This window comes from Scleropages formosus, chromosome 19 (assembly GCF_900964775.1).
Source record: "Scleropages formosus chromosome 19, fSclFor1.1, whole genome shotgun sequence".
NCBI classification, from domain to species: domain Eukaryota; kingdom Metazoa; phylum Chordata; class Actinopteri; order Osteoglossiformes; family Osteoglossidae; genus Scleropages; species Scleropages formosus.
Genome location: NC_041824.1, coordinates 23,113,128 through 23,139,927, shown reverse-complemented (window position 1 = coordinate 23,139,927; position 26,800 = coordinate 23,113,128). Strand labels below are relative to the sequence as shown.

Here is a 26,800-nt window from a genome sequence, read left to right as displayed (position 1 = left end):
TTAATTTGGACATGTCTTTTGCTGCTTAAATTGACTTTGTAATTTATATCAGTTAATAATAAACTAACAATGTAGCCTATTTAGGCAAATAAAATTACTTGGCGTTATCACGGTGACAGTTTAGGTCACATACGGGATATTTTCTCCATGTACCGCATCGGTAAAGCATTACAATTGCTTAATTGTCCATAAACTCTTGAACATAAGCACTGGGCCAAAATCATGCCTCTAATAATGTTTTACATTAATTACTGAAAAGCATGCAACGGTCCATACAAAACCGGAAATGAGCTTCGGGTCACAAAAAAACTTGGCCGCCTTCTAGCGGTGGGCAAAATGTCTGCGCCCGGTGCAGCCCGCGTGTCCGTGCGCTCATGGCCCCGATCTCACTGCTCCTGAGAGGCACAGCGGTGCTCGACACGTGCTGTGTGTGTTTGTGTATCATCTGCATTTCTCTGCACACAATAAGGTGCTGTAGATAAGTGTCACCCTTCCAAAGAAGCCTTATTGCCATATGCTGTTTGACATCTGGGACCAGGGCTCTGATCTTGGGGGGGTGGTTTCCATCTCTGTCAGGAATCATCTTACTGTCTTACCCTACTGTACACCTTCACTTTGTGACAGCAGTTATGGCTGAAATGCATCAACCGTCACTCTCTCTGTTTGGTCGGAGCTGCTGCCTTCAGACCCAAAGGTTGCTGGTTCAAATCCCACCTCCAGCACCCCTTAGCAAGGCGATAACCTTAAAATTGCTCCAGTAAAATTACCCAGCTGTATAAATGAGTACGTAACTGTAAGCTGCTTTGGAGAAACGTGTCAGCTGAACGAATAAATGCCGATAGCAGCACACTTCACACCCGTTCCAGTTCTTGTACAGCTAAAGCGCACAAGATCCTGCGAACACAGCAGGGTTTTTAGTGAGACCTGCAAAGCTGAGCGAGTTTGGGGCCACGAGCGACGGCTGATGCTCCAGGAAACGGTTCCTTCCGTGCTGTTTTAACGACTGGTTCACAAGCAGACATTGAAACGTACTGTTTATTGAGATCAGTAGAGCGATGTGTTAAGTGTGACTGATGGGAAGGTGTTTGTTGGTAAAGAGAGACAGGTGAGGAGCGCTGAGAATAAGACTATAACCTCATGCAAAGTTTACTGTGAAATGTACAGGTACCTTTATTGCCCACACGGTTAATGGTTACTGAACCGCAATGTTTGCATTCAGATTGACTTGCTGGACACCCCCACCCACATTCCTTGCCCCAAAATGCTGTCTTTTGTATTTGTGGACCCTCTGGACCCTTGGTTTTGGTGTGGTGGTTTGTCCATGTCTTCGCCGTGCTCCTCACAAAGACCTTCGCTGCTAGTGCTGAGCAGCGACCGCAGGGCACCGACAGCATGGAGCGTATCGGCTCCCTCCAAATGATCTGTTACAAAACCGAAATCGGTAAAAATAACGTAATTAAAAAATTGAAAAAGATGAAAATGACAATGCTGATCAAATTGTTTCTCGCTTCAGTTTGTCATGAAAGCTGTTAGTGTTTCAAACTTGTTTTGTACATTTCACGTGCGGAAAATGTGCCTTTTCCTTGTTTCTTCATTCGTTTTCACAAGCCGAGGAGCACGATGTCCCAATAAGGGTCTGCGTCCTGACGCTCCACGTGTTCCTCAAGCAGGTTGGCGCCGACGCGGGGGCAGGGTGGGGAGCGGCTTACGCCTGCGTGTGCGTCCTCGAACTCCCCGTGTCTACCCCGCGTGTCCCCAGTCTCATACGGTGGTCACCCTCATGACGACCTCGCGGTTGGCGGCGGCGCTCACGCGGGGGTCGTTGGGCCGCAGCTGGCTCAGGATGTGTAAGATGGTGTAGCCACAGTGGTTGTGCAGAACAGTCCTGACACGCTGGCCGCGACCCGACTCCCTGCCCTCGCTGGCTGAGCTGTGGGGGTTTCTCTGGGAGTTCCGCCCTGCAGCTTTGCTGCTAGAGCTTAACGGATCCCCCAGGTCCTTTGCCTTTTCATAATTCAGTACTTTCCACTGCTGATTGACGGCCTGCCAGCGCTTGAAGATTCGGTAGACAGACGAACCCTCATGGATGATGAGGCCTTGGCACAGACGGGGAGAGGGTTGTAGAAAAGAATAGTTCAAGATGAGTGTTGCTAAAGGTTACACAAATAAAGCCTCGCTTTATCAAAAAATACCACCCAGCTGAACCCCGCATTCAAATCGTCACAAATGCTGAAGTGCACAAATACAATGTGGGGGGGGTGTGGCCTTTCTGTAGCCTTTAGATATAACTCTTTATTAGACAAACATATAGAACAAGACACCAATAAACAAACCATTTGAAATCAGTACAGACAGGCCAATGGTTGAAAGTGTAAATTCATAACGAAACTGCAAAGCGCATAAAAATTTTATCTGTGGTTCTCAAGAGTGCAGCGAAAAGGGGGGGGGGTCTCACGTGAAGTGCGACAGCAAACAGACGGTTGTATGAACTGATAAAGCGTAAAACTGCAACTTTGCCCCCGGCAAAACACGCAATCGCAGCATTATATGAGAAGACAATTAATGTTTCAGTAGAGGCTCGAGAAATTCTTTGATAATATTTATTATAAGGAAATACATTAATAATCCTAGACAAAATCAGGAAATGAATTGTAGAAAATGTTAACTGCTATGTCATGCAGACCTTCCCACAAAACAAGGTTTAGAGCCAAGGGCAGAATACCACGGTGCCGAGTGCTATGTAGAACACTGTCTGCTTCAATCTGTACGAACAGCATGGTGAAAATGAAACTTGTGCAGATATAAAATAGGCTTCTGCATGGGCCCTCCGGTAAAGCGGCTCATCCTGAGCGCAGGCTGATTGTTACGGTGCAGACCACAGCCCGAGACCGCGCTCTGTCGTGAGACGCTTGTTACGAGCTTATCTGCGGCAGCAGAAGAGGCTCCCGCCGTCCACATGCTGCCAGGGGTGTTGGACTTCATATGAGCCGCAGTGTGTAAAGTGAGCAGCTGGATTGGGGGGGTGTGGCCCCGTCCATTCTCAGCCGTCCTTGCGACAAGACAGGGGCTGGGTGCTAATGGCTGAACTGGTCTCCTTGTTGTACGTGCAGCGTGTAAGCGTGCAGTGTGTGTGCTCCAGCTGCTGGGCCGCCCCCTCACCTATGCACACGATGTCCATGAAGCCGTACATGCCGTAGCAGATCTGGAAGAGCAGGTCCTGCCGCTGCCACTTGGCGGAAGGGCTGAGCGATGACCAGATGAGCCAGGAGATGCTGGCGATCAGGAAGAGGGAACCCAGGATGATGGCTGCGATCTGGACCTTCTCAATTACCGTGAGGGAGATCGCCTGCCACTGCCAGGGAGAGACGAGAGAGGCACAGCAGTGAGAGTTGTACACAGGCCTTGCGCCCTTCCACGGGTCACTGAGTACGCAGCACCGCAACCGTGTGGAGTGTCACCTAGTGATGCGTTTATGTCGAAAAGCCAGCGGAGGAGAGGGACCTGCAGGGGGCTGCCTGTGCCTGCTTCGAGATGTGGAGCAAAAGCGCATGGCGTGGTGCTCTGAGGACTCACCTGCAGTGGGTTCTTGGTGCTGATGGCCAGCACCTGGTACTTGAAGTAGCACAGCTCGCAGCTCCAGGAACCGCGCTCGCTGATCCATCGAATGAGGCAGGGCTGGTGAGTGCAGCGCACTGAGCCGTCGCAGCGACAGGGGCTCAGCAGTTCCCCCTATAGGACGCAAAGGAGAATCACAAAGGGGGCTGCGGAAGGACGGAAAGAACAGACGCACAAAAGACCCGCAGACCTGCTGGCGCCGACTGTAGCTTCAACAAGCACTCATTTTCAATCATTGTCACTCATTTTCACTCATTGTCACTGCTGTTGCTCTGTTTTCCATATTTTCTTTAATTACGTTTCCTTCATTGTTCCTTTTTTTCCCACACTTGAGGGAAGGAATTCCCTGAGAACCGTGTATTCTGAGCCCTGATGCTGATGCTTTCTCGTGCAAAGATATAAACAACAAGATATAATAAATGAAATGAAACAAACAATGGAGATGAAAGAGTTGATCCACAAAGTGCTTATCAAAATGAGCCCTTTGAATGTCACATTCCGAGTCAAGATTGTGTTTATTGTCAGGCTGCTGAGGTGGAGACCCACAGCAGGGTGAGGATATTAGCCACCTGGTCCTGGGGTGAGTATGTGCGTGCGTGCGTGCGTGCGTGCGTGCGTGCGTGCGTGTGTCGAAAGACTAAGAGAGAGGCGCGAGGCAGGTAAAGGACAGGAAGGTGACAGAGGGTGCTAGCAGGGGGTGGACTGGAAGGTTTGATGGATTTCAACACTGAAGGAAAACAGAGAGGATGAAGAGAATGACAAGCCAACCCAGATTCTGCTGAGATGTGACAAGGCTTTGAGAGCACTGCTCCAAGTCCCGAACTCATCCACATACACACACCGGTGCAACATAGGTGTGGGCTGCTGCTGTTGCTGCCGCCTACTAATATCCAGGAGTCCTTATATAAAGATGTAATTAGATTAGTGACTAAAGTATATCCTTCACCAGCTCAAGCCCCATGGCATGACTCTGCCATCGCCACTTTGCTCTCACCTTTTGCCTTCTCTCATGAGGTCAACAAAGTGATGACCACTTATGAATAGCAACGTCAGCTACTATGAACAAATCCACAGAGTGAAAGTAGATGAGAGAGAACATTAACGTCCAGTTTCCATGGGATTACATAACACGTGTCTCAGTTTGGTGTGAAATGTGTGTGTCATGGACATTGTTTACCATTCTGTGTCTCTCAGCCCAGTCTCTATACTATTTAACAAGTGTTTCTCTAATCTAAATACCATTGAACAATTTCTGTACCCTTTTATAATGAAAGAATAAAGTAAATTTCATCCAGGGTATCAGCTGCATTTTTGATGTTTTAATTTTCTACTATGTATGTACCACACTTGGAATAATATGCTCTGGCCAGGTTCCCTGTTAAAATCCAGTACTGCAGTGTATCTAATCCTAGTGTGTAGCATGCAAACTCTGTTAATGTATATTACAAATAATATTCATATCAACCACAGTAGACTTTGGGGGGGGTGCGGCAGTGTTAACATTACCCCTAGTAAATGGAAAAGTTTGCGGATTAGTCATCTGCTCGGATGACAGAGGGAGCGTGATAGTGGATGTGTTTTCGAAATGCCACTATTATCATAACTCAGTGACTACAGATTCTTCCACGTTGTGCCTTTTTATAATCGCCTAACATGCCAGCTGCCCCCTCTTTCTAACAAGCCAGTTGTGTGGAATTATTAAAGAGGTGTCTCAGCAGTATGGATTGTGCTGCGTGTCTTGTGTGAATTTCTCAGTGCTGTGTCAGTGTGTGCTTATGAGATGACGTTTTGTGCGTTTGTTTCTCTTGGCTTATTTGTTCGGGCGGTTTTGTACGGGCAAAAGAGGATGGGATGTTGCTCAACTGTACTTACGCAAGTGGGGGCAGCTGGTAGTGTGGTGGTTAGAGCTACTGCCTTGGGATCCAAAGGCTTCAGGTTTGATCTTCACCTCTTACTGTACTAGCCTTGAACAAGGTACTTACTCTAAAGTGCTCCAGTAAAACTACCCAGCTCTGTAAACGCGTAAGTAATTGTAACCTTAACATTGTAAGTTGCTTTGGTGGAAAGTGTCAGCTAAATGAATAAATGTAAGTGTGATCAAAGGACTAGAGAGGCCATATGGGATAGTAAGGGAATGTTACTTCACACCCACTTTCTACCTGCTTTTGGGTGTGTGACTCTACAAACTGTACAGACAGGGTCAAAAACAACACAGACAAAAAGGTTTGGTGTCATTAGGAACAAAATAGTTCTAAAAGTGGGTGGCATGGTGGTGCAGTGAGCAGTGCCGCTGTCTCACAGCACCTGGGTGGTGCGAGAGGATGTGGGCTCGATCCCTGCTCAGTCTGTGTGCAGTTTGCATGTTGTCTTTGTGGGTTTCCTCTGGGTGCTCTGGTTTCCTCTTGCAGTCCAAAGACATGCTGTTCAGGTTCCCCCATTGTGTGTGTATGTGTGTGTTCCACTGTTGTACGGATGAGTGACCCATTGTAAGTAGTGTATCTAGCAGTGTAAGTCACTGCAGTGAATAAGGTGTGTGGACTCATAACACTACATAGACTTCATTGGAAGTTGCTTTGGAGAAAAGTGTCTGCTAAATTAATGTAAAAGTCTGTAATCTGCTTCCACAAAGCTTTCTGCTGGGAACAAACACACTACCATCATAAACATCTGTTATTATGTAATGTACAAGAGTGAAAGAGTTCAATCTACCTGGATGCCAGGTGTCACCAAACTGTGTGGAAGATCAGAGATTAACAGAGCAGTTGGAGGAAAGGGCCTTATAAAAAAGAAATGACAACATCCTGACTCCACGCTTGCTGCACATTATGCTCATCTGGGCTGAATAAATTTGTTTTTCAGTCACTGTCTGCAGATAAATATGTGAGCACAGCCCAACAGTCATAGTGAGGTGTGCACTGGAGTGTGTGTTCATGCGCCTGTCAGGTAGTGCTGAGGGACACACTCTAAATGAATCCTGTGGCTCCAGGCCAGACAAACACAGAGGATCTCTTGCTTTTGCCATAGTTCTGACCAACTCTGTGATGCCTTCTCAGAGGGACTCCCCCCGGGTCCAATGTCTGAACAGCTCCCCACCCCTGGGATGGCTGAGTCAAAACTGTTCACTGTACATTCTCCCTATTCCTCTCACACAAGCCCTGTGCTCACAATAATGGGACAGTGTATTAAAGTCTTCCGCTGAGTGATATTACCATATTCAGAGAACATTATCGATGTAAACTGTAGTCGTAAGTAGAAGAGGTCTTCCAGAGCTTCGGAACCCAAAACTGGGCCTAGTGCTCCGGTGATTGAACTCATAGACTCACACTTAGCGATGCTGACAGAACGGATGGGCTCGATTCAAAACACCTATGAATCCGCTATCATTCAAGGAACCACTAGCAGAATTGATCACAAAACCTGAAAGACCGGAATCTCTCATCAATCTTGTCTTTGTGAAGATAGAGAAAGAGAGGTTGTATCGGCCTGCAGACTCCTACGGGAAAAGGAGGGAAGAGCGAGACGCAATTCAGACGTTTCGCCGGCAGGGAGGCGAATTACGCAGGAGCACGTCGTGCTTCGATCAATAGAACACCAAGTAAGCAAGGCGCATTTGACGTTTTTCCACACGCACAAGGAAAAAAGCTCTGGGTCACATTAAAATTCAGCTGAGGACGGCATAGAAGAAAAAACCGAAGAAGCGCGTCCACTTCTGATGAAATGTAAGAACGTCACCCGGGACGCAGCGGAGCACTGAACGGTACAGATGGGTGGACATTAATTTGAGTACTGTGGTTCTGCTGACCTTTACTGTTGAGCTGAATGTTTCACCCTCTGCCATATTGACTGAGAATGTTGGTCTTAATAAGAACATTGGGGCAGGAGGAAACGTACCTCCCGAATCAACTGGGTAACAATTTCCATACTGAGCTCACTGCAGTCAGTCGGGACGCTCTTTTCCAATAAACTTTCCCACAGTGAGAAGGAGACAGGAGATTGGCTGCGTTGTGACGAATTCGAGATGCCCTCTGGGACCCTGTGAGGTCCTCGTCAACTAGTTTCCATGGGGGGTGCAGTGGGTTTGCCCTGTGCCTGCTCTCTGGTGGGTGTGGGTTCGAGTCCCACTTGGGGTGCCTTGTGACAGACTGGCGTCCCATCCTGGGTGTGTCTCCCTCGGGCTTGCGCCCTGTGTTGCCGGGTTGGGCTCTGGCTCGCCGCGACCCTGCTCGGGACAAGTTGCTTCAGTTAATGTGTGATAGTTTTCCCTCCTTCAGATTTCAGCTGTTTAGCTCCTGAAAAGGTGAAAATGCAGACCTTTGTTTTGTTTGCGTAACCCATGCGCCGTGTCAGTCTTCTCCTCGGCAGCCAAGATTGAGGCAATCAGTAAAAAGAAAAAAACTAAATACGAGATGGGGAAAAAAACCAAAGTGGAGCGAAATCACAGCTTACTGATTACCAGCAGAGGTCACGCTGAAGCAGCTTTAGAGTTCATGGGTCTTTCCAGAGCACCGTTCCATTCCACAGCGCAAATAATGGAGCTTCAGAGGACCATTAGTGTTTTTAATGTTTCGACATCAATCTGTAAAATATTCAGGTTAAAAAAGGTGGCAGGTCAAAAAATGATGCAATGAAACACTGTTTCCAGCCAAAATGCTCATTTTCCCAAAAAAAGGTGCCACTCTTAAATTCTAAGAAATATATGCATTTTTATTACTGCATTTATATGACGCTTTTCTCCAAAAGCAACGAACAATACTAAGGCACTTACAACTATATAACTTTACTCATTTATACAGCTGGATAATTTTAGCAGAGCAATTCAGGGTAAGTACTGTGGTCAAGGGTTCTACAGCTGGGATTGGAACCAGCACCCCTTAGATACAAAGGCAGCAGCTCTAAACACTACTGCACCAGCCACCCCATAAGCAGGAGTGACATTAAACTGGATGGGAAACTAAAAAGTAGAAACAATAGGAAAGGAGACACTCCTGTCTTTGCGTTTTTTTCTCACAACAATTTACCTGGTGTACTTGATCCTGCCAAGTTATGAAATCAAGGTGATATTTTCTTTCGTGTGCCAACTGGCACGCGGTCTGCCGGAAAAGGGAGACACGGCGAAGGCACCAAGACGGAAGCGGCTCCTGTGTGATGTCTGCGGAAGCAGCCGGACCGGGTTAAACACATTTGTCCCGCTCAGACTCTAGTGACTGACATCTGGAGCGGTCTCATGAAAGCACTAATTCTACGATTAGTTCATGAGTGCAAAGATACAGGATACTAAGACCTTTCTGCTCACGTCGGAATATGAGACCGTGCAGATTCAAAGGAAATGCCATCTGCAATAATTTAGCCTTGTCAAACATCTCTCCCACTATTTGAATATTTATCAGTTTTATATCAAAGTTACCTTTTTGATTTCAAAATATTTTCCTTGGAGTCCGTCCAAGTAACTGAGCTGGATGTTTGTTTTGTCCCCACACATGTTTATGAAAGCTAGGAAGTGGAGAAAGCTCCAGAATTTAGAAATGGTTACTGAAAATGCGAAGTACTTGTAATCTAACAGTTTTATAGTGTTCGAAAAACTGGCCCAAAGATAACGAAATTCACAATTTTTCCTTACAAGCACATTCCCATGAATTAAACGCTCCTTGTAATGCTTTGTTTGCTTTATCCTGAACTTTGCCAGCTCCCATCTCAATAAATAGCTAGATGTGATTCTCATTGAACTCACCTTCTGTAATCGTTTTGTTAAGAGGCAAGTATGTATTTACATTTACTCACTTAACTGATGCTTTGCACCAACACAATTTGCTCTGCTCCCGACAATAATTTACCAATCCTGGGTGGTTTTAGTGGAACAGTTTCAGGTAAGTGCACTGCTCAAGGGTACTACAGAAGTAGTTAAAATTTGAACCTTTACATTCAAAGGCAAGAGCCCAACTCACTACACTGTCAGATACCTGTGCTGTGATTTGTATGTTCATGTGAACCCAGGACTCAGTCCCAAAGCTAACACCTGAGGATAAAAGTTATATGTGTACACACACACACACACACACACGCTGAAGCTGCTTGTCCAAAGCAGGGTTGCGACGAGCTGGAGCCTAACCCAGCTACACAGGGTGCAAGGGGCACACCCAGGGTGGGACGCCAGTCCATCGCAAGGCACCCCAAGCGGGACTCAAACCCCAGATCCGCCAGAGAGCAGGTCCTGCCCAAACCCACTGTGCCACTGCGCCACCGTGCCCCCCCCCCAAGAGTTATATGGTGTGTGTTATTTCTTTATCCACTACCAGATTACCTCGATTAGTTACATTACCAGTTCTGACTGGTTTTACAAATACTCTAACATCAGTAGAGCAACTCTTTCAAATTTGACAGGGAATGAATAGCGGTAACTAACAATTACATCATTTACTATAGAATGTGTCATGTCCACGCCCACAACACAAGCAACAACACCTGACTCTGCACTAGCTCCTGAGTAATCGCTCACCCTATAAGGACCTTCTTTGGCTCCCGTACCGTTGCGGAATCTCGTTAGGGACAACCGCCCTTCCTCGCGTTACTACACACGCTCTTACTCTATTCGCGATCTCCGGCTTTTTGACTCCTTGCTTCGTTCTCCGACCGCGTCCGTGGATCCTCGTTCCTGTCCTGTCCTCCGACCGACCCTTCGCCTGTCCCTGGTTTTGAGCACTTGCCTCTTCCCTCAACTTCAGACGAACAACGCTGCACCTGGGTTCAGCCGTCCCGGCTCCCTGTGTTCCGCACGACAGAATGTCATAACAGTACAGTAAAATGTAAGCTGAAAGCATGTTTAAAGGGAGTGCTAAAAGTACCTACAGTTTGTTTAATGGTTCATTGTAAATGCAGCAGCTATTAGGAAAATACGGAAAGTCAGAAGTTTACAGCAATTTCTAAATCAAGAAACTCGGCGTGTTTCGATTTTACAGCATTAGCTGTTAAGGCACGTTTTATTTTTCTGCTTCTGTCTCAACAAATTAGGTGTAATGACGAGAAAAGAAAGCCACTTCCATTCAGACTGCCAGGCATGTTTCGTTTGCACTGCGGGGGAGTGGTGGACAGCCTTCGGAGCTCGGGTTTCATTAACATTGCAAAGGCCTTTTTGACTCAGCACAGTTATGGACATTATGCTGGGAAGCATCACTTCGAAGCTGCTCTCTATGTTCTGCCACGGACCTCAGAATCATTTCAGGGTTCGGTACCGGGCGACGGCAACGCAAACGGACGCGCGGAAAACAACAAAAGGCACACGTAATCAGGGCACTTGAAATCGAAGGATTCTGCATATCGGTAAATAAACAGATGATAAAAACTCCTTTGACGCAATAAGCTGAACACTTTTCAAAGGGAAGTCTCAACAGCCTCAAAAGGCCAGACGAGTTTTTCCAGACATGCATATCTTGCTACTTCCATTTTCGCTTCCTAAAAACGTGATTATATGAACAGTCGACTCTGTCGAGAGCCTACGTGTTTTTGGGTCTTTTCCCTTTCTCGTGGAGGCAAAAAAAAAGTTTCAGGTGCATAGCTTTACCATGCTGCATGTCTTTACGTACAACTTATTCTTAATTCGATGATCCGCCTTCGCTCCCCCTGCCTCGGACTAAATGTATGTTTTCCTGCCATAACGATACGCGTCCGACAGCGCGGCTGTCTAGCTACGAACTGTGGTTCGAACATGGTGACATCTAACGCAACGTGCGGCAACTCCACAACGAACCAAATGTGGGACATTTTCGCAACGTTGCCAGCTCGCTCAAGCTCAACCGGCAGCGACCGTTCATATGTCGTTTGATGCGGTGTACCTTCCTCTATCCAACGGTATACGCACTATCTCTCCATGTCTTTTCACTTGCGAGCAGTAGCGGAGAAAGGGGGTCGCATTTTTACGTGACGGTCAATTCCCATGTTACCACCCACCTAGTGAGGAGAAAGATGAAGTTCTATGTCAAAATCAGGGAAAATAGGGAAGGTTAAAGCAAGTGGCGCCTTAATATTTGAGCTCAGTTCTGCTCAACAAGGGTGAAAAAAGAGGCAAGATTTTCCAGCGAAGCAGTTTGGAGCGATTAGGGTGACGGATGAGCAGGGCGAAGCCTTGCTGTTGGACAGGAAATGCAGCACCTCGCAGCTGCAGCGTACTCTTCGCTCGTGCGCGGAAACGTACTGCGGGAGGCCGCATCCCCGAGATCAGCGCTTTCCCCCGTCCTGAAGCGGTGGGCACACTTGAGAGTACTGCTCCACTTACGGTGCTTGCTATCCGTCTGCAGATCACTTTGAACGTGCGAATGGGCTCGCGTGGAATGATTCCTAAGAAGAAAGAAAAAATACGAACAAGGAAAAGAGAAGCGGCCTCATAAATCAAGCACAGCGGCTCAGCGGCTGCAGAGCCACGAATGGTTTTCAAGAGACTATTATTATTACTGAAGTCACTTGTGAGCAGGGCACTGCAGGAGCCCCCGTGTTTTGGGGCGGATCCATTTTTATTTGGCTCTTTCATCAAAATATCAATCGGAGACGCTCCTCCGTATTAATATAAGCTGTAAAACACCGAGCGGAGAGCTTAGGTTGTGGGAAGAGCCCAGGTGTCACATAGGGGGGAGAAAGTGTGAGACCAGTCAAACAGCCACATGGTAACAGATGGCTGAGAAGAAACATTACGTACAAATGTTTAACTGCGTTGATGAGTTTACGCAGGTTTTCGGTGCATTTGCATAAGTTAGTAGGAACGCAACTTCAGTCTGAATGACGCGCAGTTCGGCCGTGCTTGTGTTGTCGTCCGAGACGCGTAAATGAGAAGACGTGGTCATCCATCTGGGCCACGGAGGTTCTGGAGTTCCTTTCTGATTGTTTATGACCGTTTTAACACTCTGTCCTGTTCAAGATGTGTGACGGCGGCAGCGACCCCGACAGCGTCGGTTACATTTACATTTATCCGATGCTTTTCTCCAAAGCGACTTACAATGTACAATCTTACAACGAAAGGTAAAGCGCGGAGGTCCTCAGTTCTGGCTCCGTTGTGGTGGAACGACCTCCCCCTCTCACTCAGAACTGCTGAGTCTCTGTCCACATTTAAAAAGGGTCTGAAGACTCACCTCTTCCAGACTCACTTCGCCCATCATCTCTTAAATTCATGTAAGTTGTAAATGTTGATGCACCGTAGCTTTATGATCATGCCCGGATTAACCTTTACACAGCTACTCCTGTATTGTACGAATTGTAGGAAGGTGATCAAGAATCGTCTATTCTGAGTTTTATGCACCTACTCCTGCGATGACCATCTGTGCATAAAGTGAGAAGAAACAAATTACTTAAGAATCACATATCTGCAACTATGTCTCTTTCTCGTAACGTAATGAACAAATTGTATTCTCTGATACGTACGTCGCTTTGGAGAAAAGCATCTGCTAAATGAATAAATGTTGAGGTAACTACAATTATTAACTCATTTATATAGCTGGGTAATTTTACTGGAGCAATTTAGGGTAAGCACCATGCTCAAGGCTACTACAGCCAGAGGTGAAGATCGAACCTGCTGGTTTCAAAGCCAAAGGCAGCAGCTCTAACCTCTACACTACCAGCTGTCTATATTGATATTGTCCCTTATTGATACTGTCCCATATTGTCCTATACTGATGTTACTGGAACAGACCACCTGACCTGTACTTACACTACGGCAAACGGAAGGACACAGGATTAAAAAAAAAAAAATTTCTACAATCGATATTTTTCACGCAGTATCCCTCGGGTTTGTGCGACAGCGCTGCCGCACTCAGAGGGTTCGTGTGTGTGTGTGTGTCTGTGTGTGTGGACCATACAGGTGTACGCTGAGCGTGCAAGCAAGCAATCCGTGGCGATCTCTGTAGTTCAGGGGTGTTGTCCGTGCAAATGAATCGCTCCACTCCGAGAGCTTTGTCTGCAAATACCTCGCAGACGCCATTAGGATTCCGGAGCAGCGAGTGCAGAGGTGCTTTTGGGAACATTTTTTCAGAGCCATTGAACCGTTTCCGTCTCTTTAGACCAACAGCGAAATAAAAAGATCTCACAGCTCCTTTCTGTGTGCGGATGCGGACCTTCGTCTCGCTTCGGACACGCGGGCCGAGCGATTTCCCGCCGTAATACAACGTATGTTAACGGCCGCAGCCTGGGTGCACATATTGGTGCCCTCATGTCTCGAGAAGAGCACATTTACGAAAACTACAACTGTCCTTGGGATTGACTCAGTGCCAAGGCTCATTATTTAAGGACTGATTTTCCAATTCATTTGCGCACTCGCCTATGCAGTCAGACACACGGACTGCGTAACATCCTGCGTAACGTCTTTTTTTTTTTGTTTCTTGTGTCATTTATTTTCCTGCTAGTCAGGCTTATGCAAAAAGACGTCTACAGAGCATGACAGCGCGATACATATCAGTGCAAATAAAAGGAGATTCGCCTGACGAATTTAAGAAAATCCAGTGCGCCTATAAGTGTCAGAGTGCCTCCAGGAAAGATCCGAGTTTCATATCATTTTTCAGCTGGGGAGTAAAAGCTGGGATATTGGTTTCCAGGCAATTAATTGCTATGACAGAGCCCTAGGAGAGCCGTGTGCTCTGGATCATGCGGTAGAGAAGGTAGCCTAATGCGAAGGAACTGAAGTTAAAACCCCAGAAGGGGCCTTTCTGCTGGACCCTTTGCAGGGATGTTAACTCTGAGCTGCGTTGGTGAAAGATCAAGCTGAAAAAACAGGAATGGGCGAAAAACTCTATAAGGAAGAACTGAAAAGTTCCCTGGGTAACTTCAGATATCAACAACTAATTAACAAAAAATTTGAACAATACATTTTTCTACTGATGTACAGTACAGTGCTGCTTGAAAGTGTATGAACCCACTTGTATCCCTTAGTTTTACCACTAGATGGGTATTTAATGAGAATCAGTGTTTCTCGTGTGACATAATAGGTGTGTAATGACTGATCCCATATATCGTGTTAGAGGAAATCGTGTGTGTTGTGGAATCACGCAAGTAGTGCAGGTGTAAAAATAAGTGAACCCCAAGCTGTACTGGTTAAACACAGTAGGGAAGTAGAATCGGGTGTCGAAATCATAATCGTTTATTTATTTTGTAAGCTTATCGTGAGATTTAACAGGTAGGTTTGTTTTAATATTTTATACACGAACAATGATCGTCCCTATAGAGTTCACATGCTTTTAAGCAACGCTGCATAACATCGAGAGGAGTTTCACTATTACACTCTATCAGCGCACAATTCCAATATAACATTTTTAATTTAATAACATGCTAGAAGATGCACGCAAGAAAACTGGCCTGTTCAATGTCAGTGAGTAACCACAAAACACGGGAGGCCACCCACACACCGCGCCCTGCTGACCCTGGTACATTCCCCCTCTGTTTTCCGCACTGTAGCTTACACTCCTGCACAGAAATAGTTTGACTAGACAGTATTTAAAAACAGGGCATGAATTTGCTCAGATACATTTGCGCATTCGTTCAGTCACCAGAGGCAAGATCTGTACGAATGGCGCGATATCAGAAGCCTTCTCATTGCAACAGGGAAATCATCGCTTTGCCTTACTTATCACAGCTCTTTGCATTATCTCCTGATCCCCTGGCTTGCCCGATAAGATGCGATTCTGAATATTACCGAGACCAAGGTACACAATTCAATTATTCAGATAAGCACACATCCAGGTCCAAGTCGTGCAAGTGTCATCCTTTCCATGAATTGAAATTACACAGGTAAAGGGCGGTAATTCTGCCCTCGTTCGGTGTGAAATCATTGGGTTCGGCAAGATAAATGCAACGTATAGCGAGAATACATCTGTTCTCCCGTGCTGCTAAGATGTCAGAAACTCGTAATATTCTAGTTGTTGCTACTATCGGCTACTTCTATGAAGCAATATGCATTCACATTTATTTAGCAGATGCTTTTCTCCAAAGCGACTTCCAATGAACTCTATGTAGTGTTACTAGCCCACACACCTTATTCACCATGGTGACTTACACTTTCTAGATACACTACATACACTGGGTCACTCATCCATACATCAGTAGAACACACTCTCGCTGCAACTTACACACTATGAGTGAACCTGAACAGCATGTTTTTGGACTGTGGGAGGAAACCAGAGCACCCAGACCAGCGGTGCCGCTTCACAACGCATATGAAAATGATGCATCATCTTATACTTCTGATCCAGGCTCATCTCCTTTACCCCCGTCCCTTTTAAAATGAGAATGTAGCCTGCAGATATACTGGATGTATGACTGTATGTACACATATTTCAGACAAGTAATGTTCAGCAGTGCTTGTAGGTGGTAACTATATGCGTAAGATTATGTGCTATGAATAGTACAGCAAACATGAATTTGACAACTATAACGAAGGTAGTGCTACTCCTAAAATATCTGCTGTTTTCACAATAGCTGGAGTGAAGAGCTGCTGCGATGGAGGGACTTTCTGTCATTAAACAGCATTTTCTAAACGGCTCCGCTTCGGTCCGAAGACCTGCGTGGGGTTGGGACAGGTCCTGGAGTTCTGTTACTGGGAAGTGTATTGAGGCTGAAAAATGATTCCGGTCAGTACCCAAGACACACACACACACACACACGCTTGCAATGACATTCACAGACATTCTTTTTGGATGACTGCTCACGCTGAACAAAAACATGAGCCGACGAAAGCGTGCAGCGCATCACACTTACGCCCTCCCACGAAATGCCTCAACAGGTTAAGTCTTTGCCCTTTCCTTCTGACCCAAGCAAGAGGCAGCTAATTGGGACTCATACTTCATATTTCCCGTAGAGCTGGCTAATTGAGTCTGCGGAGGTTATTGGGAAAACAGCTGGGGGGATCCAGAGGGGGTGGGGGTGGTAATATCGTCAATTGTTTACACATCATGCAGGAACTGCACATTAAAAAATAAACATGAATCTGTGTTATGCTGCCAAGATATTGAAAGTTAATACGTATATCAGATATTAATATGTTGATCAAATATTGTTTGACAAAACATTTTCCCGCATCCTTTGAAAGTTACACATGCAGACAAGTTAGAATGTGGTAATACCCGTCTATATGAACCATGTCTTCATTACAACATAACTGCACACCAAATATATAGCATGTGCAAGAATTCGTGGTTTCCTGGACTGTAAATGATACAGTTTGATACATATTTTTGCTGCTCGATGTCAATCATATACAATTATCGTGCTGGTTTATATGTTGCAAACGCCTCTGAGCGTAACGTATAACTGTTAGAGAGAAAGGAGTTCAGACCAGTGAACAAAAATGCAGAAATGCTGCAAAAAGGCACAACTGTCCGAGTACGGATTTTGGCAAAAACCTTCGAAAAATGACAGGGTGTGGTTCCGCTACATCACGTTCGAGTTTTCCGTTCACCGTTTTCCTACAAAACCGAACAGAAATTTACCCCTTGAAAACCAGTTCTCATTCAGCACCCCGCCACTCAGATGGACAAAGTTTGGAAGTCCGGTGTATTTCTTCGTATCTTTCTTTACCCTGTTTACTCACCCATCATTGACCCTAATGGCTCTTTCACGGTTTCTGCGCCGCTCAGCCTGCCTCTGTTTTCTGTAAAAGAACATCCCGGGCTCAAAGTATCGACACTAAAAAAGACAAACGTTGTCCGCCGTTGAGCCTTGGAACATCCAACATGCCCATCTTCACTACGGTGTTTGTAACGCTTGGCCAGAGTTTTACACATTTTCCCAGGCCTGTTCCGCCCTGCACTGCGCCATAGGTTGAGACGCATGCAAACAATGATCGCCCCTTGCTGGGCTCTTGCGGCGATGGAAAGGCCGCTCCTTGTGACGTTCCAGCGGTATTTACAGCATTTGCAATTAGCCTGAGTTCGAGGTTAAAGACCTGGTTGTGCGGCCCGAGCTTCTCCGCGTCTGGATTTCTGGATCTCGGCTGCTTGTCGGAGTCTTAGGGTCGGCTCAACATGTACATCGCCGATAAAATCGATGCATTTGAACGATTTGCACGTTCTCTCACGTGTCGCGGTCAGCAGTCGGCTTTTCATATGTGCACAGCGCCGCGATGAAACGCCACCGAAGGGCCCTCTCGCACGGTGGGCAAAAAGGCTCGCTCTGTCACTCGCTGGAATTTACTGGGGTGGAAGAAACAAAATACTTGTGAGAATATGAATAAATGCACTGATAATTCATAGGGAAACATCTCTACATCGTTATCAGCTGCACAAACACACATACAGGCTGAAACTGCTTGTCCCCAACAGGGTCACGGTGAACCGGAGCCTAACCCGGCAATGCGGGGCATAAGGCTGGAGGGGGAGGGGACACACCCAGGACGGGATGCCAGTCCACCACAGAGCACCCCAAGTGGGACTCGAACCCCAGACCCACGAGAGAGTGGGACTCGGCCAAGGCAGCCATGCCATTGCGCTGCCGTGTCCCCCGCTGCAGAAGTACTCCACCTTCAAACAAACGCGGTACCAAACCATGTGAAATTAACAGTTCACATATTTCACTAACAGTCATTACAAATATGCTGTTAAAACATGTTTTTTTTGTTAAAATTAACATAATCAGCTCTTCCACCGTAGTGTGTGTATGTACCGCATGTGTCTATTTAGTTGTGTCGTTTTGCACAGAGGTCGAGAAGAACACATGCTGGAGATGCATGAGCTTAAGAAAGAGAAGGGTTGGAAACGTAAGGGAATGAGAAGCGTCGAGACTGAGGCGGGGGACCGAGTCCGAATCCGAGTCCGGTAAACCCCCCCCCGCCTCAGTCTGTACTTGATGGAGGTGGTGGAGGTGATGCCAGCGTTCTCTCAACCTTGGCAGCCGAACCGTGCAGCCCGTACGCTGCCGGAGCGTAAGCAGCAATACACCAGTGTCGTTGTTGTTGTTTTTTTAAAATCACTCAATAAAAGCTTAAAAATAACCGAGATACCGCCCGACACATCCCCGGGACGAGAACACAGGCTCGAGATTGATGATGCAATCCTCTTGATGTCCCTCATAAATATTATGCTCGTAGGCGGCAGGTGGGTGGTGTGTTGGTGTGTCCAACCAGCTGATGAGTCTGCTGGCGCTACTGAGTGCTGCTCTGTATAAACCAAAGGAAAATGTTGCGGCGCAGAAAGCACTACAACACCTAAAACATTTACTCGCCTGGCTGACAGTTTTCTCCTAAGACACTCGCGATGATTTACCTACTAACGCAGCTTGGTAATTTATACCGGAGCAATTCCGATGAACTCCTTTTCTCAAAGGTACTACAGCAGAAGGTGGGATTCAAACCAAAGGCAGCGGGTCTAACCGCTGCGCCACCTGCTGCTCAATCTGCACTGCGATGTTCCAGCGGGTCTTTTATTCGTAACACCTCAGCAAATTTGCACTCGGTCTTAGCGCTGCAGGATGCCTGACACGGACGATGCCGAGGAGCGTCGTGCCGACCGGACGAAAGACTTCCAGATGAGCCGCGCTTCTCGCAGACCGGCTTCGGAGCTCATCCTGTGACGGGTGAATCAAACTGCCCGAAGCACTGAGCGAGAAAGATTACTGTACGGAACAGATCCGTGCAGATTAATCACAAGTATAGAAAGTTTCCATCGCTGCTCCGTAAAGGCCCCGCATGGCGAATTTCATTCCAATTTTTTTCTAATTCGCTTACGAACAAATTATGAGGTTTCTTAAAGGAAATGAATGGGAGATATCCCACTTAAATTATGCAGACTGAGATTAAGATTAAAAACCTTTTCTCCATTAATGGGAAAAGGGAGTGATTGCAGCTATTGAGCTGGCAAGGTGCAAGGTTTAAAAAAAAAGTTTGTTGACTGATCCCAGCCCCTTTTGGATTCGCCCATTTCCGTTCATGTTCCGATGCCCTTGGGCTTCCGATGATTAGTCCTGCCCTGCTGTGCGCCAACTGTGCAAAATCCACGAACTCGTGGCAGAGCATCGGACCGCAATCTGCGGCAAAGCAAACATACCCAGGTGCCCATTACATCTAAGTGAATCAAAATTAAGGAATAATAATAGACTGCAGTGATATTGCATGTTTTTTTTTTCCATTTAATATTCATATTTCTCACAAAAGTAGATTTCTAAAAACTCTGCAGATTGCCTGTTCATTGTGCAATATCCTTTGAAGTTTACTCTGCAACTGCACAAATATGGATCTACAATAAACCGAAAATGATGAGACCACTTTACACTGCGGAACCATGGAACCTTGTATCATTAGTCATTACACTGCATCAACCAAAGTTATAGACAGTCTACAACGGCTACAACTGGTCTGATGAAGAAAAACACATGATGATGGCCGGGAGCAATTATGTCTTTTCCATCTGCGGTACATTATAGGCCAGTCCTGGAGAGCGGAAAGAGAACTTGTCCCATTAATGTGCTGCACAGTTTGTCAGTAATATTGATGTCTTTTCAATGCTGTGCATTTGCCAATAACGTTAGATCAAAGCATTGCGTAATCACCGGGGGCTTCCGACTGCTGCGAAGAAACTCTATTAGGCCCGAGACTGGGAAAGTTTAAAAAGTCTGGGAAAGCTTCCTCTAAATAACAAAACGTGAACGGAAGCCACCAGGCAGCGTAGCCCAATTTTCAAAAACCTGCTGTTTACAAGAAGCAACAAATGATCAGCCGCAAAAAAAAGAGGAAAGGAAAGGTGTACAAAAGGTAAGGTGCCTTCTGTGAATCAGTGTTAAAGGGGAAGAAACTATCAAGGTTAATTCAAACCCGTTGTGAGAGGCACATTACATTTATTGAGAAGATGCTTTTCTCCAATGAACTCTATGTAGTGTTATCAGCCCACACACCTTATTCACCGCAGTGACTCACACTGGGTCACTCATCCATACACTAGTGAAACACACTCTCTCTGCCACTCACACACTAGGAGTAAACCTGAACACCACATCTTCAGACTGTGGGAGGAAACCAGAGCACCCAGAGAAGACCCACACAGGCACGGGGAGAACATGCAAACTCCACACAGACTGAGTGGGGGGGGGGGGGGGGGGGGGGGTCAAACCCACATCCTCTCGCACCACCCAGGCGTTATGAGACAGCAGCGCTACTCGCTGTGCCACCCATGAGCAGAGTAGGAAAGGAAGAGACTTGGTGAGCGTCATTATGTCCATCAGCACTGAAAGGGATTAATGCATAATGGTCTTGAGTAAAACCATGTGACAAGTTCAGAGAGAACGAACCCATCTCAGGTGGTGCCTGAGGCCACTGCAGGCCCAGTAACAGCTGGAACTCAATTCTTCATCCACATTACCTTGAAAAACATCAAGGTAATAAATAAAGCAATGTCTTAAAGGCACAGTTCTGATATTTCTTCTGGGCAAAATATCTGCGCACAAAATTCATTTCCCGAGTCACATTCTATTTCCGTCAGTGCCTCCTTTCACATGTCAGTATTGTCTGGAAGGTGAGCAACAACATGCAAATTGTTTCATAGAGTGTACACTTTTATATAATTTAATTCTCCTGAGAGCGTGAGAGTTTTCCTGCATTCCTTCAGAAGCTTATTAAATATCATTGAGAATCATAGATGAAATAAATATATTTTCTGGACGTTTTAGATCACAAAGCTTTGAAAGCTTCGCTGCTTCTTCGATGCTCACGTCCAATACTAAAAAAAATATTAAAATTGAATGTTAAAGCTAGTTTGCAAAGCAGCCCCTTCCTTGCCCACATTTTAAATGGCCGCATTTTTTCGGACTACAAAATACAACACGTATTCTTTAATTAATACTAGGTTTAAGACAAATTTTCTTGATTTCAGAGCCCATGGGGTCACGGTAGAGGCCTCGGTTACTGATTGATGAGTATTAATTAAGAACTAGGAATTAAGAAACGGATAAAGACGGAGCAATCAAAAATTTAACTGCACAGGTGTTAAAATGCCGGTGAGAAGCTTGTTAAATGATCCATGTATTGAACCACAGAGACATTTCTACCAGGCTGAGGTCAAACATAATTGCGCTGTAGTTGTCACAATGTGATGGAGCTGCGGGAGCTGCGTTTTTCTGCGCCCAAAACTTGTTACACCTTTCAAGTCTCAGGAAAAGAATTAAGAGTATTTCCCTCGGGACTCCACTCAGCACCACAGTTACACAAACAGCACATTACTAAATGCACTGGACCTACGCACACACTCGCACACACACACACACACACACACGCAGATCGGGGAGATGGAAAAGGAAGGGAAGGGAAGGCCCTGTGTTTTTGTGCTTTTATCAAATGACCGAACGAAAGCTGCTTTCTCTGCAAGAGCAGAGTGCAGCCTTCCCGAGCGCTCAGGGTCGAGGAGTGCGCCCGAGCTCCGTGCGGTTGGAACGCGACCTCTCTCAGATGCGCATACGCGTTCATTCCCTTGGCATGTAAACACCAGCCAACCATTAAGCCCTACACCGAGCTGAGTGGTGAGCTGGCGTGTGTCATTCCTCTTATTGCTCCATCCAGGTGTGCTCAACAGATTATAGCAGCCTGTGGGTGGAGTGGGGTGGGGGGCTGCTCTGCATTTTCGCCAAGTGTTGGAGAGCATCCCGATCTTACATTCCAACCCTACATTCCAACCCTATATTATATTCCAACCGTCCTGGCCTGCCTTGTATAATTACCTGTTTGCAGTTTTGCAGTTTAACCATCAACAATGCGCATCCTTTACTTTGAGCTGTCGAAACAGCCCTGCAGGTCCCGCGTGCTGGTGCCTGTTTTCAGGTGCGCGCGCCCGCGTTACACACACGTCGCCGTGCAGCGGGAATAAAGCGGCCGCGCGCAGAAACAGAGGCACAGTGAGGAGGAGACTTGGGCAGAGGGAAGGAGGGAGGGAGGGAGGTGGGGGGAGATAGCGAGGCGTGCACGAGCACGGGGACTTCACCTGCTCGGGTCCCTGGAAGCAGATTCGGCACTGGGGCGCGCGCGTGCTGCCCTCCGTGCTGCTCGAGAGCGACACGGCGTCGAGGCCCGCCTGCAGCCGGGGCTCCCGGTCCTCGAACGCCAGGCTGCGCGCTCGCGGGTCCCTCCCATAGTACTCCTCTTCGTCATCCCGCGAGGAGCAGTCGGCGAACGGCGGCCAGCCGCAGCCGCCCATCGCGAGCCCCCGCGCGCCACTTCGTCTGTCCGCCTCCGTTCCCGCGTCGCTCCGTCTCGCGCCCGAGCGCATGAGCACCAGCACCTTCAGCTCGTTGAAAATCATGCGGATCCTGTACTTAAACATCATTGACTACACGTGCATGTGACATATGCGAGAAAAGAAGAAAAAAATAAATAAATAAATAAGTGCGACGGATCATGTGCTGAAAAGGGATGCGAAACGTATCCGGCTCCTTTGCAAGTTTTGCAGGCGGCGGACCGTCCCTTCCAGTTTCCGGTCGTCGCGCGCGACCCGAGAGCCGTCGTGGTTTTCCAAGCGAAAGACACGAAGCAAGTGTTACGCTCGCACGTGGTATTCCTCCTGTCCTCTCCGATGGCATGTGCACGTAAACTCGGGCAGGAGAGGTGGTTTTGTGTGCCCACCCCCCACCCCCACGAACGGGGGAGAAGCGCGTCTTTACACACAACACGAATTGTGGGGAAAACTCCGCATTTCCTCGCCGAGACACCTCACTGCCAAAAGCCCCGAAAGACGGGAGCGGCGAATGACCCCATCACCGTCGTGTCATGTGCGCGCGAGAGCCTGTTGCCCCCCGCTGCTCCTGCCCCGGGCTGCCCGGCTGCTCGCGACTCGGCGACTCGGCGACGCGCGTCGCGCGACACACCACACGGCACAGCACCGCGCCGCTAATGTGCGGCGGCATTTAAAAGAGCCGAAAAACAGCACGTTGTCAGATCCACGCGGCCATGTCTGGATGCTGCCCTCCAGGCAGGACCACAATCGGAAAAAGGAAAAGAAAGAGCCAGGGCAGTTAGACGCGCGCGAATTGGAGCTCTTTTGTTCGTAGCCTCTGCGAGCAGCAGCCGCGCTCTCGCTTCATGAAGCTCCTGCTCTTCACAGAATCTTCTTTTAATGGATGTACGGAGGACGCGTCCCGCTCCGTGGCGTGTCCGCTCCACACAGCGCCTGGAGCCGATTCAGAGCCCAGCGCGTCCGCATTTCCAGGCGGATCGGATGAAACAGCAGAGGCAGGCGTAAAAATACACCTCCCTTCTCCGTCGGATATCCATCGTGGATTTTTTCTTTTTTTTCTTTTTTTTTGTCTTCTGCAACGGTCCTGCTGAACATACAAAGGAAAGCGGTGGATCTCAGAGCGAGGAACGCAGCCGATCTCCGTGTCGAAGTGGCATAACGCCAGTGACGGGCTGCACGTACGACGTGAAGGCAATCGGACCAGTTATGATCATCACCATCATCACCATCATCATCGTCATTATGTCCATCAATACTACCGCTCTCCACACTGCTCCGCCGTCAAAATTGATGACTTTCAGAGTGGACAGCTGCTGCTCCTCTGCTGTAGCTCTCTAAACATGGACGTGTGTGCGGTACTTGTGGAATTGCTGTTCCTCAATTCTTTTTTTTTTTAATTTTTATCTTTTATTTTTTAAATTTTCCATCTCTCTCCGTAAAGGAATAAAAAATATATCCGACGTTTCTGCTGCGTATTGACAGGCGCCGCTGTCCGAGGTGCTGATCTCGCCGTGACGCGCGCAGTCACGTGCCTCTGGAACCCGGGAAATCTGAACGCGCTGGCCGTACAATGCTTCGCGCGCGGGCGCGGGCGCGGGCGCGCGCGCTTGCGTGTGTGTTTTATGGAACAATGTGGATGGACGATGCTTTAGGGGAGAAAATATCAGTCAAGGGGCTGTTCTGTCAATTTTAGACCAAATCTCTGTCTCGGATATTTATTTTCTTTACGCTTTTTTTTTTTTTTTTTTTGTCTCATTCACACATTTTAAAGAAATCGATCATTCGATCATGCAGTCAGTGCAGTGCAATGTTTTCTTTATTATTGCTCATGTTGACAAAATACGGCTTTGTGGCAAAGCGCAGCTCTTGGGTCGTTCCTCCTCTAGTTATCTCCTTTTTTTTCTGTGTCAGCATATTTTACACCGCTTTAATCCGTTTAGCCATCTCGGAGAGCCGTCCCTCCCCCACCCTTGTCGAGCTCGGACTTGATTTGAAAATCGATAGCGCTCCATTTGGCCCGGGCCAGCCCGTGATTGATGACGCTGGTCCTGTAGAAGAACTGGATAGACGTTCCAATAACCTTGTCACGCTTGGACTGCCTCGGCCACACCAACACTGGACCGGGCAACCCGCTACACACACACACACACACGCACACACACACACACACACACACACACACACACATCTCACAGGAGACCAAGTCCAGCAACGGGAAGAACATCTGCAGCTGTTTCTTTGCACACCCATGAGGTGGACCCCTGTCTTGTGTGCGTTATGACTGCGCACTGAAAGGGCAAAGCACTTTATTAAGGAATAAAAAACACCGAGACACTACAGTGCGCTTTGCTTCGCCGTAAGTTACTGCACCTTCACGGTAAAGTGTGATTGAACTGTGTGGTCAAGTAGCCAAAGTGTGTCTGGTGTGCAAGTGTTTTATAATAGAGAACAAAATCAAATATCAAAGGGTCTTGGGGTTGTTTTCAGGAGGAGAGGAGACAGGGTTTTTTTTAATCTGACTTTGTTTTAAAACTCTGTCCAGATTTATCATTTATTGTTGCTGCGGTTGGTATTTTGCATTAGTTAATATTCAAGTATACAAATATGGCTGTTGTTCCCGACTGGATGTATTTTAGAGGGTAAACTAAACAAGGCAATGAAAATACCATTCCATGCCTTCACCGTAAAAGCGGTGTCTGGTTAAGTTCTATGTACATAAGTATCAAAAGACCCTTTTTCCACAATAATGAAGACATAGCGCCACGGACAGTTTTTGAAAACAAGGTTCAAACACTCAGTGCAGTTGTTCACTGCTGGAATATTCAATTATTAATTATTCCCTGACCATCTGCTGACTTCCACCAATTCCAGAAGTAAACAAGCACCTCTTTGCATAAATTCTTCCTCAAATGTAATCTTAATTGATCTTTCATAATTACTTTCTTTGCATGGCAGGGGAATCTGGGAATGTTAAACCCCATAATAAAACGGGCCATATAATTAAGCGATTTGTACGTCCTGCTCTGACATGAGGACGGGGCCAGAACAGACGTCCGTTCCGAGGATCCCGCGCGGAGGGAAAGGGATCGTGGGAGCGGAGGGAGGCGAGAAGGGGAAAAGGGGCGCTCGTTGTAACGCAAACATGAGTAACCTTGGCTCACTCCCAAGGCTGAAGATACACCATATGTCATATAGGTTTTCATCTCAGTCTATGGAAGTGTGGCCTTCTGCACGACTCCCTGCACTTAGCCTTGTCATCTCACCGTGCGCCAACAGATTGCACGGGCGATCTAAAAATACACAAGAAAAAGATATAGCTGGATCATAAATATTTATGCAGCATTATGCCAGTGACATCATCACAAATTGCCATACTTTTGCCACAATCTTTAAATGTCCACAGTGGCTTTGCAGCGCGGTAGTAAACACAATTTCTTCAGTGGAGCCCTTTGACTCCCTTGCTGAGCTCATAGTAGAGTAATGAGAGCTGGAAAACAGGCAGGACTGCAGACAGCAGCGTTACAACAGGACGCCTCCGTCTCAGGCCTTTGGGACACGGATATTAAGCACCTGTTCATCTGCCTTTACTATGGTACCGTTCTTTTTCAGTGACACATTTGTGGAAATATACATTTTAAAATCCTGAAGTCGGAACTAGCGCATGATTAATTTTTACTGGATTTACATTTGTTTATTTAGCAAACGCTTTTCTCCAAAGTGACTTCCAATGAACTCTATGTAGTGTTATGAGCCCACACACCTTATTCACCAAGGTGACTTACACTGCTAGATATACTACTTACAATGGGTCACTCATCCATACATCAGTGGAACACACTCTCTCTGTTACTCAACAGCATGTCTTTGGAGTGTGGGCGAAAACCAGAGCACCCACAAAGACACAGGGAGAACATGCAAACTCTACACGGACTGAGGGGGGATCAAACCCACGTCCTATCGCACCACCCAGGCACTACAGGACAGAAGCACTACCTGCTGTGCCACCATGCTGC

General features: G+C 47.0%; 1 protein-coding gene across 2 annotated transcripts; it reads right to left on the bottom strand.

Annotated features, from left to right (window-relative positions):
* Positions 1 to 772: 772 nt before the first annotated feature.
* LOC108939154 (E3 ubiquitin-protein ligase MARCH9-like) lies at positions 773 to 25,045 on the bottom strand. 2 transcript variants are annotated; one of them, XM_018760289.2, is made up of 4 exons: positions 22,539 to 25,045; positions 3,574 to 3,729; positions 3,160 to 3,352; positions 773 to 2,096 (listed from the first exon to the last, which is right to left on the bottom strand). In XM_018760289.2, the coding sequence occupies exons 1-4, from the start codon at positions 22,878 to 22,880 to the stop codon at positions 1,762 to 1,764; spliced, it is 1,026 nt and encodes a 341-aa protein (XP_018615805.2). In that variant the 5' UTR covers positions 22,881 to 25,045; the 3' UTR covers positions 773 to 1,761. The 2 variants fall into 2 exon arrangements, with proteins under 2 accessions (XP_018615805.2, XP_029102064.1); XM_029246231.1 differs by lacking the exon at positions 22,539 to 25,045 and adding an exon at positions 11,882 to 12,615.
* Between the last annotated feature and the right edge of the window lie 1,755 nt (positions 25,046 to 26,800).